Source organism: Mobula birostris, chromosome 3 (genome assembly GCF_030028105.1).
Source record: "Mobula birostris isolate sMobBir1 chromosome 3, sMobBir1.hap1, whole genome shotgun sequence".
Taxonomy (NCBI): domain Eukaryota; kingdom Metazoa; phylum Chordata; class Chondrichthyes; order Myliobatiformes; family Myliobatidae; genus Mobula; species Mobula birostris.
In genome coordinates, this window is record NC_092372.1 from 80709273 (window position 1) to 80725493 (window position 16221).

Consider the following 16221-nt stretch of genomic DNA (forward strand, 5'->3'; position numbering starts at 1 on the left):
GAGGGACCCGATTAAACTAAAGTTGTAAAATTGATGATTTTATTTTATACTACCCATCATTATACAGTCAGAAACATCAAGCTTTATTAATAAGTATTTAAAGAGAAATGCAGTAGTAATGGAGCTGTAATGGGAAAATCCAACCATTCTCAAGTAGCTAAAAAAATCTGACAGTAGAATGACTGTCAGATTATACAGGCAAAAAAAGGAGAAAAGAAAAAAAATTGGATTGTTTTTAACAACACTATGGTGTCAAATTGCAAGTTTCCTTCTTTTAGTAACATTAAAGGAAACAAATTCTGAAAATGACAATAAAGCAGAGAGCTGAGAAATTTGATTAGTATTTAAAGTTAGGAAAACATTTGATGGAATGAGGAGTAATGAACTAGTGCACTGAGGAGTCAAAAATTCAAAGTAAATTTATTCTCAAAGTACATACATGTCACCGTATACAACTCTGAGACTCATTTTCTTGCAGGCATCCTCAGTAAATCCAAGAAACATAATAGGCTTAATGAAAGGCAACACTTAATAGACAAACAACCAATGTGCAAAAGACAACGGACTGTGCAAATACAGAAGAAAAAAATAAATAATAGTAATAATAATAATAAATAAGGGATAAATATCAAGAACATGAGATGAAGAGTTCTCGAAAGTGAGTCCATAGGTTATGGGAACAGTTCAGCGATGGGGTGAGTGAAGTTTTCCCCATTGGTTCAAGAGCCTGATGGTTGAGGGGTAAGAACTGATTACGAACCTGATGCTATAGGTCCAGTGGCTCCTGTACCTTCTTCCTGACGACTGCAGCGAGAAGAGAGCATGGCTTGGGCGGTGGGGATCCTTGATGATGGATGTTGCTTTCCTCCAACACCACCATGTAGATGTGCTCAATGGTGGGGAGGGCTTTACTTGTGATGGACTGAGCCACATCCACTAAATTTTTGTAGGATTTTCCATTCAAGGGCATTGGTGTTTCCATACCAGGCCATGACATAATCAGTTAATATATTCTCCACCACACATCTGTAGAAGTTTGTCAAGGTTTTAGATGTCATGCGGAACTTCATCAAATTTCTAAGGAAGTAGAGGACCTGGCGTGCTTTCTTCATTACTGCACTTACATGCTGGGCCCAGGAGAGGTGCTCTGAAATAACATCGGAGAATTTAAAGTTGCTGACCCTCTCCATATCTGATAGTCCCTCAATGAGGACTGGCTCATGGGCCTCCAGTTTCCTTCTCCTGAAGTAAAAGAACATCAGCTCCTTGGTCTTGCTGACAATAGGCGAGAAGTTGCTGTTGTGGCACCACTCAGCCAGATCTTCAATCTCCAACCTTCATGCTGATTCACCACCACCTTCGATTCGACCAACAACAGTGGTGTTATCAGAAATCTTAAATATGGGATTGAAGAAGGCGGAGCAAAGTTAAGATGGAGCTAAACGGAGACTCCTTTGCTTGCATCTTCGGAAACAACTCCATTTCCATCTTTAATATCTTTATTTTTCCGTTTCAGGGTTCTTTTGAAGACCCTGACCTGGAGTTACAAAGTGACTTTGGTTCTTTGCGGGAATGGGACCCATTCTTGGGGTTTCAGGACTGGCTGTTGTTCGGCATGAGAATCCGGCTCAAAGTCAGAAGCCTAAGATCTCGGGGCTCTGGAGATGGGAGAATCAAGGGCTAGTGTCACGGCAGGAGACCCATGTGTTGTCGGGGGAGTCAGTGTGTGCCCAAAGACCTGGGATCGTTAAGATCTTCAGGCACAGAGCTCAAAAAAAGCGCCATAATGGACTTTTAACATCGTAAACCAGTGAGTTGTTTGTTATGTCTCCCCGCTCGCTGGGAAAATGGAGACATTTCCTTCTCTCTTATTAGGGAGAGAGAGACGTGTGGCATGTCGAATGCTGGGTGAAACGAGAAGTCTTTGGGGTGACTGCAAGTCTGTGCCTCTGCTATTGCTTTGCCAGTGGGAGGGAGGGGGGATTGTTGCTCGCTGTTGCTTACGCACGAGAGAGAGGGAAGCTGGAGGGTTACTTTGGGGTTCTTACACTTAACTGTCGTTCATTCTTTGGGACACTTCTCTGTTTACATAGATGTTTGCGAAGTAAAAGCAGTTCAGGATGTATATTATATACATTTCTCTGACATTTAAGTGGACCTTTGAACCTTTGAGATGTGCTCAGCCTCACATGTATAAAGTGAGCAGGGGGCTAAGCACAGCCTTGTGCTGCACCAGTGCTAATGGAGTCTGTGGAGCTGTTGTTGCCAAACCAAAATGACTGAGGTCTGCAAGTGACGAAATCAAGGATCCAATGGACAAGGAGGTATTCAGGCCAAGGTCTTGAAGCTTACTGATTAGCTTTGAGGAGGTGATAGCACTGATCATAATTGACTAAGAGCATCCTGATATGTGCACCTTTGCTGTGCAGATGGCCCAGGGTTGAGTGAAGAGCCAATGGAACGGCATCTGCTGTGGACCCGTTGTGCTGGTTGGAAAATTAGAGCAGATCCAAGTTGCTTTGTGGGCAGGAGTTGATTTGCTTCATCATCAACCACTCAAAACATTTTATCACACTGGATGTAAGCACTACTGTATGATAGTCATTGAGGCAGGTTACCACATTCTGCTTAGGCACCAGTATAATTGAAGCCTAATTGAAGCAGATGGGTATTTCAGAATGCCAAAGCAAGAGGTTAAAGGTATCGATGAACACTCCAGTCAGTTGATCAGTACAGGTCGTTCATACTTGATCAGGTACCCCATAAGAGCCACATTCTTTTTGTGTGTTCACTCTTCTGAAAAGTGCTCTCACGTCGGTCTCAGAGACTAAAGTCACAGAATTATCTGGGGCTGTGGCGTTTGTGAAGGTTCCTCCACGTTTTGATGGTCAAAATGAGCAAAGAAAGCAGTGAGCTCATCCGGAAACAAAGCTTTGTCACTTGGTTTCACTTTGTAAGAGGTAACGGCACTTAAGCCCTGCCACAGCTGTCGAGTATCCTCAGCAATTCAAGTTTAGGACAGAATTGCTACTTCACCCATGAGATAGCTTTCCAGAGATCTTATTTGGACTACTTGTATCTTGCTTGGTCGCCAGTCTTGAATGCCACCGATTGGCCCTCACCAGGCAACCATACCCCAGGGAGTTGGACTGCATGGGATCTGACCCACAGGGAAAAAGGGACTCCATGGAATTCTTCAGAGTCAAGGGAAAACAGTAACATTCCCATAGATAGGACTAAAAGGAAAATCATCATGAGGCATTAACAATGATACTCAAAAAAATTGGAGGCTGGCACTGGAACAATAATTGTTTTGCCTTCATTGTGGTTAGTAGTCGATCATAAGTCAAGTCAATTGAACAGAGCAGACGTAGACTGGTTATTTGAATTTCTGAGGCAAAGTGCAGAGAAAAGATGATCAGGACAGATTTAATAAGGTGGGTTGTCACATAAGAAATTTGTGAAAATGCAAGTAGGTTGTGTTAAATAAGGTGTAGCAACCAAGAAATTGCGAAGGATTAAGAAAGCAATAGTGAGGCTAAAGGGCCATCTATCCATTTGGCACGATGTAGGTGGTAGATAGTGGTAGGTCCAAAGGACCTAAGTTAGATCATCTTGACCATTCTGTTTATATAAATTATGTAGAAATATACAAAAGAGGAATAATGAAGCTTGACAAGCTGAGAGAAACATGAAGGGAGTTGGGGAATGGAGAAAAAGTGGTGTAGATATTGGAATGAGTAAACCTCATCTTGTTATGATCATTGTGATAAACTACTAAACCTTTAAAACAAGAGGCAACACTTAGGAACACAAGAGATTCTGCAGGTGCTGGAGATCTTGAGCGGTACACACAAAATGCTGGAGGAACTCGGTGAGTCAGTAGGGGCTCAAATAGTTGACATTTCAGGCAGAGACCCTTCATCGGGACTGGAAGGAAAGGGTGGCAGAAGCTAGAATAAGGAGGAGGCGGAGGGGAAGGAGTACAAGCTGGCAGCTGATAGGTGAGACCAGGTGAGGGGAAGGGAGGATTAAGTAAGCTGGGAGGTGATAGGTGGAAGAGATAAAGAGCTGAAGAAGGAGAAATCTGATAGGAGAGGAGAGTGGACTATAGAAGAAAGGGGACCCAAAGAAAGGTGATGAGCAAGAGGGTAACCGGAATAGGGAATAGAAAACGAGATAGGAGGGAGGGGGCAAAATTACCCAAAATTGAAAAAACTAATGTTCACTTATTGGTTCTGTCCAACACAATCAGGCAGTTATCAGATTGTAGCTAGGAGAACAGGGAAGAATGTAATCTAAATAAATGGCATATAATATTCCTTTAAACAGTTAAGGTTTTGCATCCAATGCTATCACACACTCACGTGATCTTGTTCTGGAATGCTGCATCAAGGCATTCTCTGCGTTTATGCTCAGTACTTCCACAGATAAAGCACCCACTTCCAGCCACGCCACAAGAATGATCCTGAAGGACACAACGTCTGCAGGTTTCACAGTGAAACCAAGCTAAAAAAATCAGTTCTCAGATCAGTATCTATCTGTACTTCAACGGAATATCTTTCAGAATTCAAATTTAAAAAGAAATACAAGACTCCTTTACTATATTGTATTATAATTGGTTGCAATTAATCCTTATGAAGATTATAGTGGAAATAAGTCAGAAACCCTATTCCTCTGTATTATTTAGATTATTCATTTATCAATACCAACATCTTTGTTATTGCACCAAAGCAACTGCAGTGATTAGCACTATTAGCACCAGAAAGATATCAGAAACCAGATCCTGACCGCAGGTGTGGCTGGTGTGGAATTTGCATATTCTCCCGATGACCATGTGGTTTTCTGGCAGATGTCCTCATTTCCTCCCATATACCAAAGTCATGCTGATAGTCAATTGAGCACTATAAATTACACTGTAAAATCTAAGGGAAATGGATGTGAGACAGAATAGGCAACAGGGGAATTGGGAGAGAATGGCATTGATGGAATGTTCTGCTGGGAGTCAAAATAGATCTGATGGGATGAATGGCTCCTAACTTTACTGGGTTAAGTAGGTAAAGTTAGCTTTTTGGCAGAAATAGAAGAGGAATTGTATCTGTCATTCTAGACAAGGAAATCAACTTGAAACACCACTTTACAGCCACATTATAAGATACTCCTCCCTACTGGATTATTAGTCAAAATAGCAACTCACTAAATGGCACCCAGGGAAAGGCAATACATTTGGATTTAACAGTGTCACTTGTGTCCCAAGAAAAAATAAAGGGAAAAAAACACCAGGATTATAAAAACGCCATAATTTATCAGAAAATATGCCAAATGAAAGGGCGGAGAGTGCAAGTCGAACCATTTCTTCCTCCCCACGGCCTAAGCAACATGGTAGTTACTTGGTGAACGAAATGTTCTTTTGCTTTAATTCCCAATTGACCAATGAAAAAGACTAATTGAACATTAATATACATTAGTTGGTTAGGGAGTTCCACTCACATGGTTTTACACACTTGCTGCAGATGTGACAGTGTTTCCATGCCCTTCCATCCTATTGAAAATACAGATCAGTATTAATCTAAGAATGAAACAGAATTGAATGCAGTAATCTCAGGCAACTAAAACCATACATTACTTTTGAGGAATTTTATTTTTAAGATTCTTCCATGATCCCCACACAAAGTGACCGTCAGCAATTTCAAACTATTTCCGGTATCATTCTGAAGGCAAGTAGGTGTGCAACTATGTCTTAGAGTAAGTGCTCAGATTCTCCTTCTTTGAGAGAGCCTGTGGCTCTAAGATCTTCGGTGCAAACTTGGAGACAGTACATCAAAAACTGGGAACCCAATTTATGGAAGGCGACAAGTACAAAGCAAAAGAAGCACCAGTTACAGGGAAGAAAAACATCTCAGTCGTAAACTGATTCTGCAGATGGTTAAAAAACAAAGAACTTCCCAGGCTAGGAATGCAACATTATTTACTCAAGATAACAAGAATTTGCCCTGGCATGCCAAATGCTGAAAAAGAATATTAGAAAAGAAAGCAAGTCATACATCCCTTCATGCATGATCAGCCATCTGAGACTATAGATGACCTTTGCTTTAGTACCACTTTGCAGCACTAATCCCATAACCTCTGATTCCCTTAATATCTAAAATCTATCATTCTCTTGCCTTGGAAATACTAAGCTATTGAGCCTACGTAGCTCTGTCTTGGGTGAATTCTGCAGACTCACTAGCCTCTGGGAGAGAGAAATTTTTCTCATCTCAATCCTGAATGGCTGTCTCCTTACTTTTGAACCTATGACTCTGCTTCTGGGCTCCCCAGTTGGAGAAAATCATGTCTGCAGATCCTTGTAGAAACCTTGTATCTCCTCCTTACAAGCACCCCACATTCTTCTGCTTAATCTCACTTAAAAGGACAATGCCTTGATAATGAAGGACAATGACATCTCTGGGGTCAACCTGGGGAAACTATACTTGCCCTCCATCTTTTGTAAGAATATTTGTCCTTGGGTTGGGGAATACAACCTGCACAGAATATTCCTTACCAGGCCCCAGCACCATTCCATGAGTATCTGTGGGCAGCCAAACTTGAGGAGAATATTTTGGAGAACCTCCTGGTTAAGTGAGTCAAAAGTCTTAGTGATCTCAAGAAAGATCGAGCACAATGGCTAATGCTGCTCCCCGCATTCTTCTTGGAGTTCCCGTGTGATGAAGATTACATCTACAGCACCTCTGGATGGACAGAATCCGTATCACAATTCAGGGAGCAGTTCGTTGGCCACTGAGACATTCCCTGTGGCAAACAGCATGGTGGCCCCACTGTAATCACCATCATTAGTTTTGTCTCTTCCTTGAAGATGTTCACATCCTGGTATAGCCTCCTTTACCCAAATGTGCAGAATGAGATTGTAGCTTTGTGAATTATGCTTTTCATCATACACTTAGGCAGATATACCATCTGCTGCCACATAATAGTTGGGATATTGCCTGTTTTAACTTCTTGCCAGTCAGGAGAGCCTGAATGGGCAGGTTGCCATAGATAGAATTAAGGGTACTCATATCAAGGACAGAACTGCAGTTGAGGAGATCTTAGAAGTGTTCTCTCTAAAAGGCATTGACTGACCCTTTGTCTCTGATAGGTCTGGCCCCAATCTTAGCTCTCAGTGGGGTAGGACCTCAAGTATCTGGACCACAGAGGCCTGGCCTTGGAAGCATGGAAGAATGTAAGCATGTTGTGGCTGCCTTTCTGCAAACCATCATTAACTTGTTCACTTAGGTGTACGAGCAAATAGGCCTTACACTCAATGTCTGTAGGACAAAAGTCCCTGCCAACCTGCCCCACGGCAACATATCACCCTCCAATAATGAAGTTTCACAGTAAAACCCCAGAAAATGTCAACTTTGCATACCTCAGGGCTCAGAAAACACAGACATTGATAGTGAAATTCACTATCATGTTCAATGCATCAACACAGCCTTTAATTAATTGAGTAAAGTGGCTTATGAAGTACAAAACTTCAAGTCCAGCATTAACTCATAGCCCTGTCCTTGGGTTCTTGGCCAAGCTCCTGACACTTGGACAACCCACAGAAGACAGCATAAAGCACTGAAAAGATATAACCAATGCTGCTTTTGACAAAATCCTTCAATTTAACTAGGAGGATATGCACACTATTGTCTGTGTCCTCTCCCAACCCAAGTTCACCAACATTGAACCTGCTTATACTCAGAGGACTACAATGCATAGGCCGCATCATTATGCATGTCCAACACCAGACCTCTGGAACAAACGCTATTTTAAGATGTTTAAATTGTGAAGCTATTTCCCGAGCTGACAGAGAAGAAAATTCAAGAATGTGCTCAAAGTTTCCTTGGAAAAGAACATGCAATACAGCCCAACTCCTGGGAAATCTCCATCACAATTGTTCAAAATGGAGAAGGGGTATTTGCAATGGTGTTGATTGCATGCACCAAAATCACGAAGAAGCCCTACATAAATGGTGGAAGAAGCTCCCTGACAAACTCTCCACCCACCTGCCTCATCAGGCTTTCATGGAAGCACCTTTACATTTTGCTTTGGCCTCATCTGCTACCTCAGTACCCAAAAAATTGGAGTACAAGCGCACAATCCTCAATCCCGAGAAGAATGAAGAATCTAAGTTACTCAAGTAGTGCATTCTCAAATTATGCAGGAAGGATGCAGAAAATTCTCCGCAGCAGTATTTGAAGTATTATTTCAAGTGCACTTTCAGTGCAGGAATATAATCTGATTTTTTTTTTTACTCATAATTTACTCATCTTCCTCCAATTCAAGGTATTGAATTAAACACAATTAGCTGAATTTCCAAAATTTACACTTTGTTGCGAGACTCACAAACTATAAAAATCTAAAATTTGAAGTACCTAATGACATTTCTGAGATCACCAACAAATTCCCTCCAGGTGTTTCTGTTGACCATTTTGATCCTTGTTCAAAACAATTTTTTTTTAAAATCGAAACCTTACAAAGTGTTGATTCATAAACTGAGTGTAGCACGAGTAAAAAACTTACTTTAGATGTACAGGCTTGGCACATCTCACAGTGTCTGTTTGCCGAGGATATGTACCGCTGACAAAATGAACAGTACCTGGGGGAAAAGACTGGAATTTGTTAAAACACAGCTTAAAGCCCAGCAAGATACATATTTTTAGGTGGGAACTATTTTACCAACTTTATCAAATGAAGGTTTATCTTTTTGATTAACGTTAACTACCAATCTATAATAAGAGAGGGAGGTATTCAGACTAAACAAAATATGGCTCCATCCACAAAAACAAGCGGAATCTCCCAGTGGCCACCTGTTTTAATTCCACTTCCCATTCATAGTCATAGTCATACTTTATTGATCCCGGGGGAAATTGGTCAAAAAACCGTGAAAAAAAATTCAACAAATAACCTAAGTTAAAAAAGTTTAAAAGTAAGAAAACTAGACCGAGCAACTGTAACAGGCTGCATGCACGACCGGCGCATGCGCACTCCAACTCATTCCCATTCCACTATGTCCATCCATGGCCGCCTCCACTGTCATGATAAGGCCACAATTAGGATGGAGGAACAACACGTTATATTCCTTTTGGATAGCTTCCAACCTGATGGCATGAACATCGATTTCTCAAACTTCCAGCAATGCCTCCCCTCTCCCCCTTCACTATTTCCCAACCCCCTTTTCCCTCTCTCATGTTATCTCCTTGCCCACCCATTGCCACCCTCTGGTGCTCCCCCCCACTTTTTTTCTTTCTTCCTTCTGTTTCTTTCACCAATCAACTTACTAGCTCTTTGCTTCATCCCTCCCCCTCCAAGTTTCACCTATCACCTGGTATTTCTCTCTCCCCTCCTGCCCCCCACCTTTCAAATCTACTCCTCAGCTTTTCCTCTCCAGCCCTGCTGAAGGGTTTCGGCTTGAAATGTCAACTGTGCTTTTTCTCCCCATAGCTGTTGCCTGGTCTGCTGAGTTCCTCCAGCATCTTGTGTGTGTTGAACAAAATATTCTTGATTGGTAATGTAGGAAAAGATATACAAAAGTATATTGGTTATTAATTTTTTTAAAAACTTCCTGCACATTGAAATGCCAAACAATTACAGCAGCTTGGAGCAAATCATTATACATATATTAATTATTTTCTCTATGTGACATTTTCAAATTAGAGAGCTACCTGTATCCTTCTTCTGCAGGCAATACGATGGCTTTAGGTGGAAGGTTGGTAAATATGCGCACTGGAGATTGTTTCCGACCACTGTTTCCATGCTTGTAGAGGGCATGGTTGTCATAATCCACCTACGAGTAAAAGCATGATTTTATCATCACGACTGTATTGAGATTTTTCCAATCTTTGAAACTCATTGAAGCAAATTTCTCTCTACCATTCTAGTCTAGATTTGTACGAGCTACAGACTATAAATATATTTTACAGATTATAAATATATGCTTGTACATCCTTGACTGAAGTAATACCTCAGACATTTAATTCATGTTTCAGCTTTGGTAGAAGTTAAATTTTGCTTTGCAACTTGTAATGCCCACAAAAACTTCATCTTTATCAATTAGACTAAAAAAGAATGTCTACAATGCTAAATAACAAACATGACTGATGTGTTAAAACCTGCAAGCTGCCTCTCGTTGATGAATGTTGAAGGTCAACATTCTTTTACTTCACACACCTTGCATTTTCTTACACTGAGCACTACAAGAACTTCCAGTTCTTGCACATAAACAGAAAGGTGATTTGTTATTTTTTACCCAACTCAAGCTAAGTACACTACACTACTACTGCTCAGCCTCAAGCACCTTGCATGAGAATTGACAAAGTAATGGAGTATAATGTTTCAAATGTAAATTAGTATCTTCAGAGAAAGGGAAGAAGAAAGATCTGGCATGGAAGAAATGTAATCCCTAACACTTTCAATTGCACACAACACCACAGTGCAGAGCTCTTCATATTTCAGTGGAAAATAAGAATTTCACATCAGGAGACTGTTGTTGGTATGAGATGCACAAAAATATATCATCCCATTTTCCATAAGCTGACTAGAAGCAGGACTGTGCTGAATCACAGGACAATAAAAATGCCAACAGTCTTGCATGAAACTGGGTACATGGGGAAAAACACGCTCAGCAAGCTTTGCCTGGGGATTGCAAAACAGGTTCAGGAGCAGCCTTTAAAATAAAACTTGTTTTCACAAAAGCAGTACATTCAATGGAAATCATTAAAGCTGAATAAGTGCTTACAATAGTACAACAATAAAATTGTCTGCTCATGACTCCCGGGTCTAAAAGTTCTGTTGCAGAATGGGAGTTTAGAGCACTGGGCTTTAGTCTTCCTCCATTTACAAACAGAGGTAGCAGCTGCTTGTCCTGACAGAGTTATTGCTTGTATCTTCCTACAAATAAGGAAAAAATGACAGAAACAAAGGAAAACAAAATCACATTACTCAGTTCTGTTTGCAATTGTCATAAAGTCATACAGCATGAAGCAGGTTCTTCGTCTCAGCTCTTCCACACCAAATTTGTTGCCATTTGCCCAGTACTGTTTGCAAATGTCATGAAGTCATACAACTTGAAACAGGCTCTTTGCCTCAGTTCATTCACGCCAAATAAGTTGTGGCTTTGGGCCCCTTATTTAAAAAAAAATGTGCGGCATTGGAGAGGGTCCAGAGGATGTTAGTGAGAATGACTCAGGGAATGAAAGGGTTAACATATGAATAATGTTTGACAGCTCAGGAACTGTATTCACTGGAGTTCAGAACGAGGGCGGAGGGATCTCAATGGCCTCAAAAGAGTGGATGTGGAGAGGATGTCTCCTATGGTGGGGGAGTCTAAGACCCGATGGCACAGCCTCAGAACAAAGGCACTTTCCTTTAGAACTGAGATGAGGAGGAATTTTTTTTTAGCCAGGGAGTGGTGAATCTGTGAAATTCATTGCTACAGACCGCTGTGAAACCCAAGCTATTGGATATATTTAAAGTGGGGGTTGATAGGTTCTTGACTAGTAAGGGTGTCAATGGTTACGGATAGAAGATAAAGAGAATGGGGTCGACAGGAATAAAGTCAGCCATAATGGAATGGCGAAGCAGACTCGACGGGCTGAATAGACTAATTTTGCTCCTATATCTATATTTTATAGATACTTTATTAATTTCAAAGGAAATTACAGTATCACAGTAGTATTTCAAGTTCACAGATATACAATATTAGACGTAGGAAAAATAAATAAAAAATAAGTTACTTCAAACAGTCTAACAGGAGGGGGTCATCACTTCTCCAGCTATAGGTTGACTTATTATAGAGCCTAATGGCCAAGGGTAAGAATGACCACATATAGCGCTCTTTGGAGCAACACAGTTGTCTTGGTCTATTCCTGAGAGTGCTCCTCTGTTCAGCCAAGGTGAAATGCGGAGGATGAGAAATATCGTCCAGAATTGCAGGATTTTCTGCAGGATCCTTTGTTCTACCACAGACTCTAGTATGTCTAGTTTGACTCCTATAACAGACCCAGCCTTTCTAATCAGTTTATTGAGCTTGGTGTCATCATTCATGTTAATGCCATTGCCTCAGCACACTACCACATAGAAGGTTGTACTGGCAACAACAGACTGGTAGAGCATGTGAAGGAGAGGCGTGCATTCTCCAAAGAACCGCAGTTTCCTCAGGAAGTAGAGGTAACTCTGGTCCTCCTTGTACACAGCCTCTGTGCTGGTGCTCCACTCAAAACTGTTGACCAGGTGCACCCCCAAGTACTTGTAGATCCTCACCACATCCACATCCTCACCATCAATGGTAACAGGAGGCAGTGCAGGCTTGGTCTTCCTAAAGTCCATCACAATCTCACCATCTCCTTTGTCTTACTGATGTTGAGCTGCAGATGATTCAGCTTGCACCATTTGACAAAGTCCTCCACCAGGGCCCTATATTCATCCTCCCATCCTCCCTTTATATATTCAACCATTGCGGAGTCATCACAGAATTTCTGCAGATGACATGACTCAGTGTTGTATCTAAAGACGAAGGTATAGAGGGTAAACAGGAAAGGGGCCCCAGTGCTGCTTATAGCCATGTCTGACACACAGTCGCACAGACTGTGATCTACCAGTCAGGTAGAGGAGGAGGAGAAAATGGCGGCGTGACGCAGCTTGCGCGGCCACTCCGGTGAATGATATCTGTAATCTGTCAAGTAGGATGCTGTGCACAATCCTGATTTGATGAAGACAGACGTGAGAGAACGGAGGAACATCTGGAGAAACTTCCGAAATGCCTTTTTCGCTGCCGCTGTTACTGTGTGATCCAGAATCTCCGGTGGGGAAGGCCCCGAATCCTCAGCTTTGCTTGATGCTCGGCAGCCAGGACGGGGTCGAAGCGCTCCGCAGAGATGGTGCTCGGTGTCGAAGGGCTGGTTGGAGGCTCGAAGTTTTCGGACGGACTCAGAGTCGGCTATTGTCAGGTGCTTCCAATGCATCGACAAATGTCGGTGCCTGGAGGTTTATGGCAGAGAGAGTTTCTCCCTTCTGCCGCCTGCTATCAGGGACTATCGAGAGTCAATTGGAACTTTAAGACTTTTTTTTTACCGTTCCCATGGTCTGCTCTTTATCAACCAATGGTATTGCTTTGCACTGCTGTAACTATATATTATAATTATGTGGTCTTGTCAGTGTTAGTCTTTGGTTTGTCTTGTTTTTTTTGTGATATCACTCTGGAGGAACATTGTATCATTTCTTAATGCATGCATGCATTTCTAAATGACAATAAACGAGGACTGAGTGTCTGAGTGTCCTCATAATCTAATCTAATCCAATCCAGGATGCAATAGAAGTGCCAACCTGCAATGAATGGAGCTTTTCCCCCAGCAATGAGGGCTGTATGGAATTGAAGGCACTTTTTTTAAACTCATGAGCAAATAGCAGATTTTTACAATACACATTTGACCTTTCATAGGCACAACCGTTGCTCTTTCTAGTACTGCACCAAATTTTAAGGGAACAGTGCTCTTGAAGAGCAGCAAAGAGTGATTGAGATGTCAAGAGCAGAGTGTACCTCAGCCCTTCAGATTTTTATTTCCAAGCAAGTTCTCAGTGGAATCAGGTGTCATGGATGCATGGAACATAGAACATAGAACAATACAGCACAGTACAGGCCCTTTGGCCCACAATATTGTGCCGACCCTCAAACCCTACCTCCCATATAACCCCCCGACTTTAAACTCCTCCATATACCTGTCTAGTAGTCTCTTAAACTTCACGAGTGTATCTGCCTCCACCACTGACTCAGGCAGTGCATTCCACGCACCAATCACTCTCTGCTTAAAAAAATTTCCTCTAATATCCCCCTTGAACTTCCCACCCCTTACCTTAAAGCCATGTCCTCTTGTATTGAGCAGTGGTGTCCTGGGGAAGAGGCACTGGCTATCCACTCTATCTAGTCCTCTTATTATCTTCTACACCTCTATCATGTCTCCTCTCATCCTCCTCCTCTCCAAAGAGTAAAGCCCTAGCTCCCTTAATCTCTGATCATAATCCATTCTCTCTAAACCAGGCAGCATCCTGGTAAATCTCCTCTGTACCCTTTCCAATGCTTCCACATCCTTCCTATTGCGAGGCAACCAGAACTGGACACAGTACTCCAAGTGTGGCCTAACCAGAGTTTTATAGAGCTGCATCATTACATTGCGACTCTTAAACTCTATCCCTCGACTTATCAAAGCTAACATCTCATAAGCTTTCTTAACTACCCTATCCACCTGTGAGGCAACTTTCAGGGATCTGTGGACATGTACCCCCAGATTCCTCTGCTCCTCCACACTACCAAGTATCCTGCCATTTACCTTGTACTCTGCCTTGGAGTTTGTCCTTCCAAAGTGTACCACCTCACACTTCTCCGGGTTGAACTCCATCTGCCACTTCTCAGCCCACTTCTGCATCCTTCAATGTCTCACTGCAATCTTCGACAACCCTCTACACTATCTACAACAACACCAGCCTTTGTGTCGTCTGCAAACTTGCCAACCCACCCCTCTACCCCCACATCCAGGTCGTTAATAAAAATCACGAAAAGTAGAGGTCCTAGAACAGATCCTTGTGGGACATCACTAACCATAAACCTCCAATCTGAATGTACTCCCTCCACCACCACCCTCTGCCTTCTGAAGGCAAGCCAATTCTGAATCCACCTGGCCAAACTTCCCTGGATCCCATGCCTTCCAACTTTCTGAATAAGCCTACCATGTGGAACCTTGTCAAATGCCTTACTAAAATCCATATAGATCACATCCACTGCACTATCCTCATCTATATGCCAGGTTACCTCCTCAAAGAACTCTATCAGGCTTGTTAGACACAATCTGCCCTTCACAAAGCCATGCTGACTGTCCCTGATCAGACCATGATTCTCTAAACGCCCAGAGATCCTATCTCTAAGAATCTTTTCCAACAGCTTTCCCACCACAGACATAAGGCTCACTGGTCTATAATTACCCAGACTATCCCTACTACCCTTTTTAAACAAGGGGACAACATTCGCCTCCCTCCAATCCTCCGGTACCATTCTCATGGACAACGAGGACATAAAGATCCTAGCCAGAGGCTCAGCAATCTCTTCCCTCGCCTCGTGGAGCAGCCAGGGGAATATTCCGTCAGGCCCTGGGGAATTATCCATCCTAATGTATTTTAACAACTCCAACACCTCCTCTCCCTTAATATCAACATGCTCCAGAACATCAACCTCACTCATATTGTCCTCACCATCATCAATTTCCCTCTTATTGGTGAATACCGAAGAGAAGTATTCATTGAGGACCTCGCTCACTTCCACAGCCTCCAGGCACATCTTCCCACCTTTATCTCTAATCGGTCCTACCTTCACTCCTGTCATCCTTTTTTTCTTCACATAATTGAACAGTGCCTTGGGGTTTTCCTTTACCCTGCTCGCCAAGGCCTTCTCATGCCCCCTTCTTGCTCTTCTCAGCCCCTTCATAAGCTCCTTTCTTGCTTCCCTATATTCCTCAATAGACCCATCTGATCCTTGCTTCCTAAACCTCATGTATGCTGCCTTCTTCCACCTGACTAGATTTTCCACCTCGCTTGTCATCCATGGTTCCTTCGCTCTACCATTCTTTATCTTCCTCACCGGGGCAAATTTATCCCTAACATCCTGCAAGAGATCCCTAAACATCGACCACATGTCCATAGTAAATTTCCCTGCAAAAACATCATCCCAATTCACACTCGCAAGTTCTAGCCTTATAGCCTCATAGCCTCATAATTTGCCCTTCCCCAATTAAAAATTTTCCTGTCCTCTCCGATTCTATCCTTTTCCATGATAATGCTAAAGGCCAGGGAGCGGTGGTCACTGTCCCCCAGATGCTCACCCACTGAGAGATCTGTGACCTGACCCGGTTTACTACCTAGTACTAGATCTAGTATGGCATTCCCCCAGTCGGCCTGTCCACATACTGTGACAGGAATCCATCCTGGACATACTTAACAAACTCTGCCCCATCTAAACCCTTGGAACTAATCAGGTGCCAATCAATATTAGGGAAGTTAAAGTCACCCATGACAACAACCCTGTTATTTTTGCACCTTTCCAAAATCTGCCTCCCAATCTGCTCCTCTGTATCTCTGCTACTACCAGGGGGCCTATAGAATACTCCCAATAGAGTAACTGCTCCCTTCCTGTTCCTGACTTCCACCCATACT

At 42.5% G+C, this 16221-nt stretch overlaps 1 protein-coding gene across 3 annotated transcripts in view; it reads right to left on the bottom strand.

The window, feature by feature from the left end:
• Positions 1–16221, bottom strand: part of zcchc4 (zinc finger, CCHC domain containing 4) — a 102139-nt gene that overhangs the window by 2552 nt on the left and 83366 nt on the right. For 2 of the 3 annotated variants that reach the window (XM_072252938.1, XM_072252937.1), the window contains 4 exons: positions 9690–9811; positions 8548–8623; positions 5491–5542; positions 4368–4509 (listed from right to left, as the gene is read on the bottom strand). In XM_072252938.1, the coding sequence (XP_072109039.1) occupies positions 4368–4509; positions 5491–5542; positions 8548–8623; positions 9690–9811 (392 nt within the window). Of the gene's footprint in view, positions 1–4367; positions 4510–5490; positions 5543–8547; positions 8624–9689; positions 9812–16221 lie in introns of those variants that run through there. The other variant, XM_072252939.1, reaches the window with a different exon arrangement.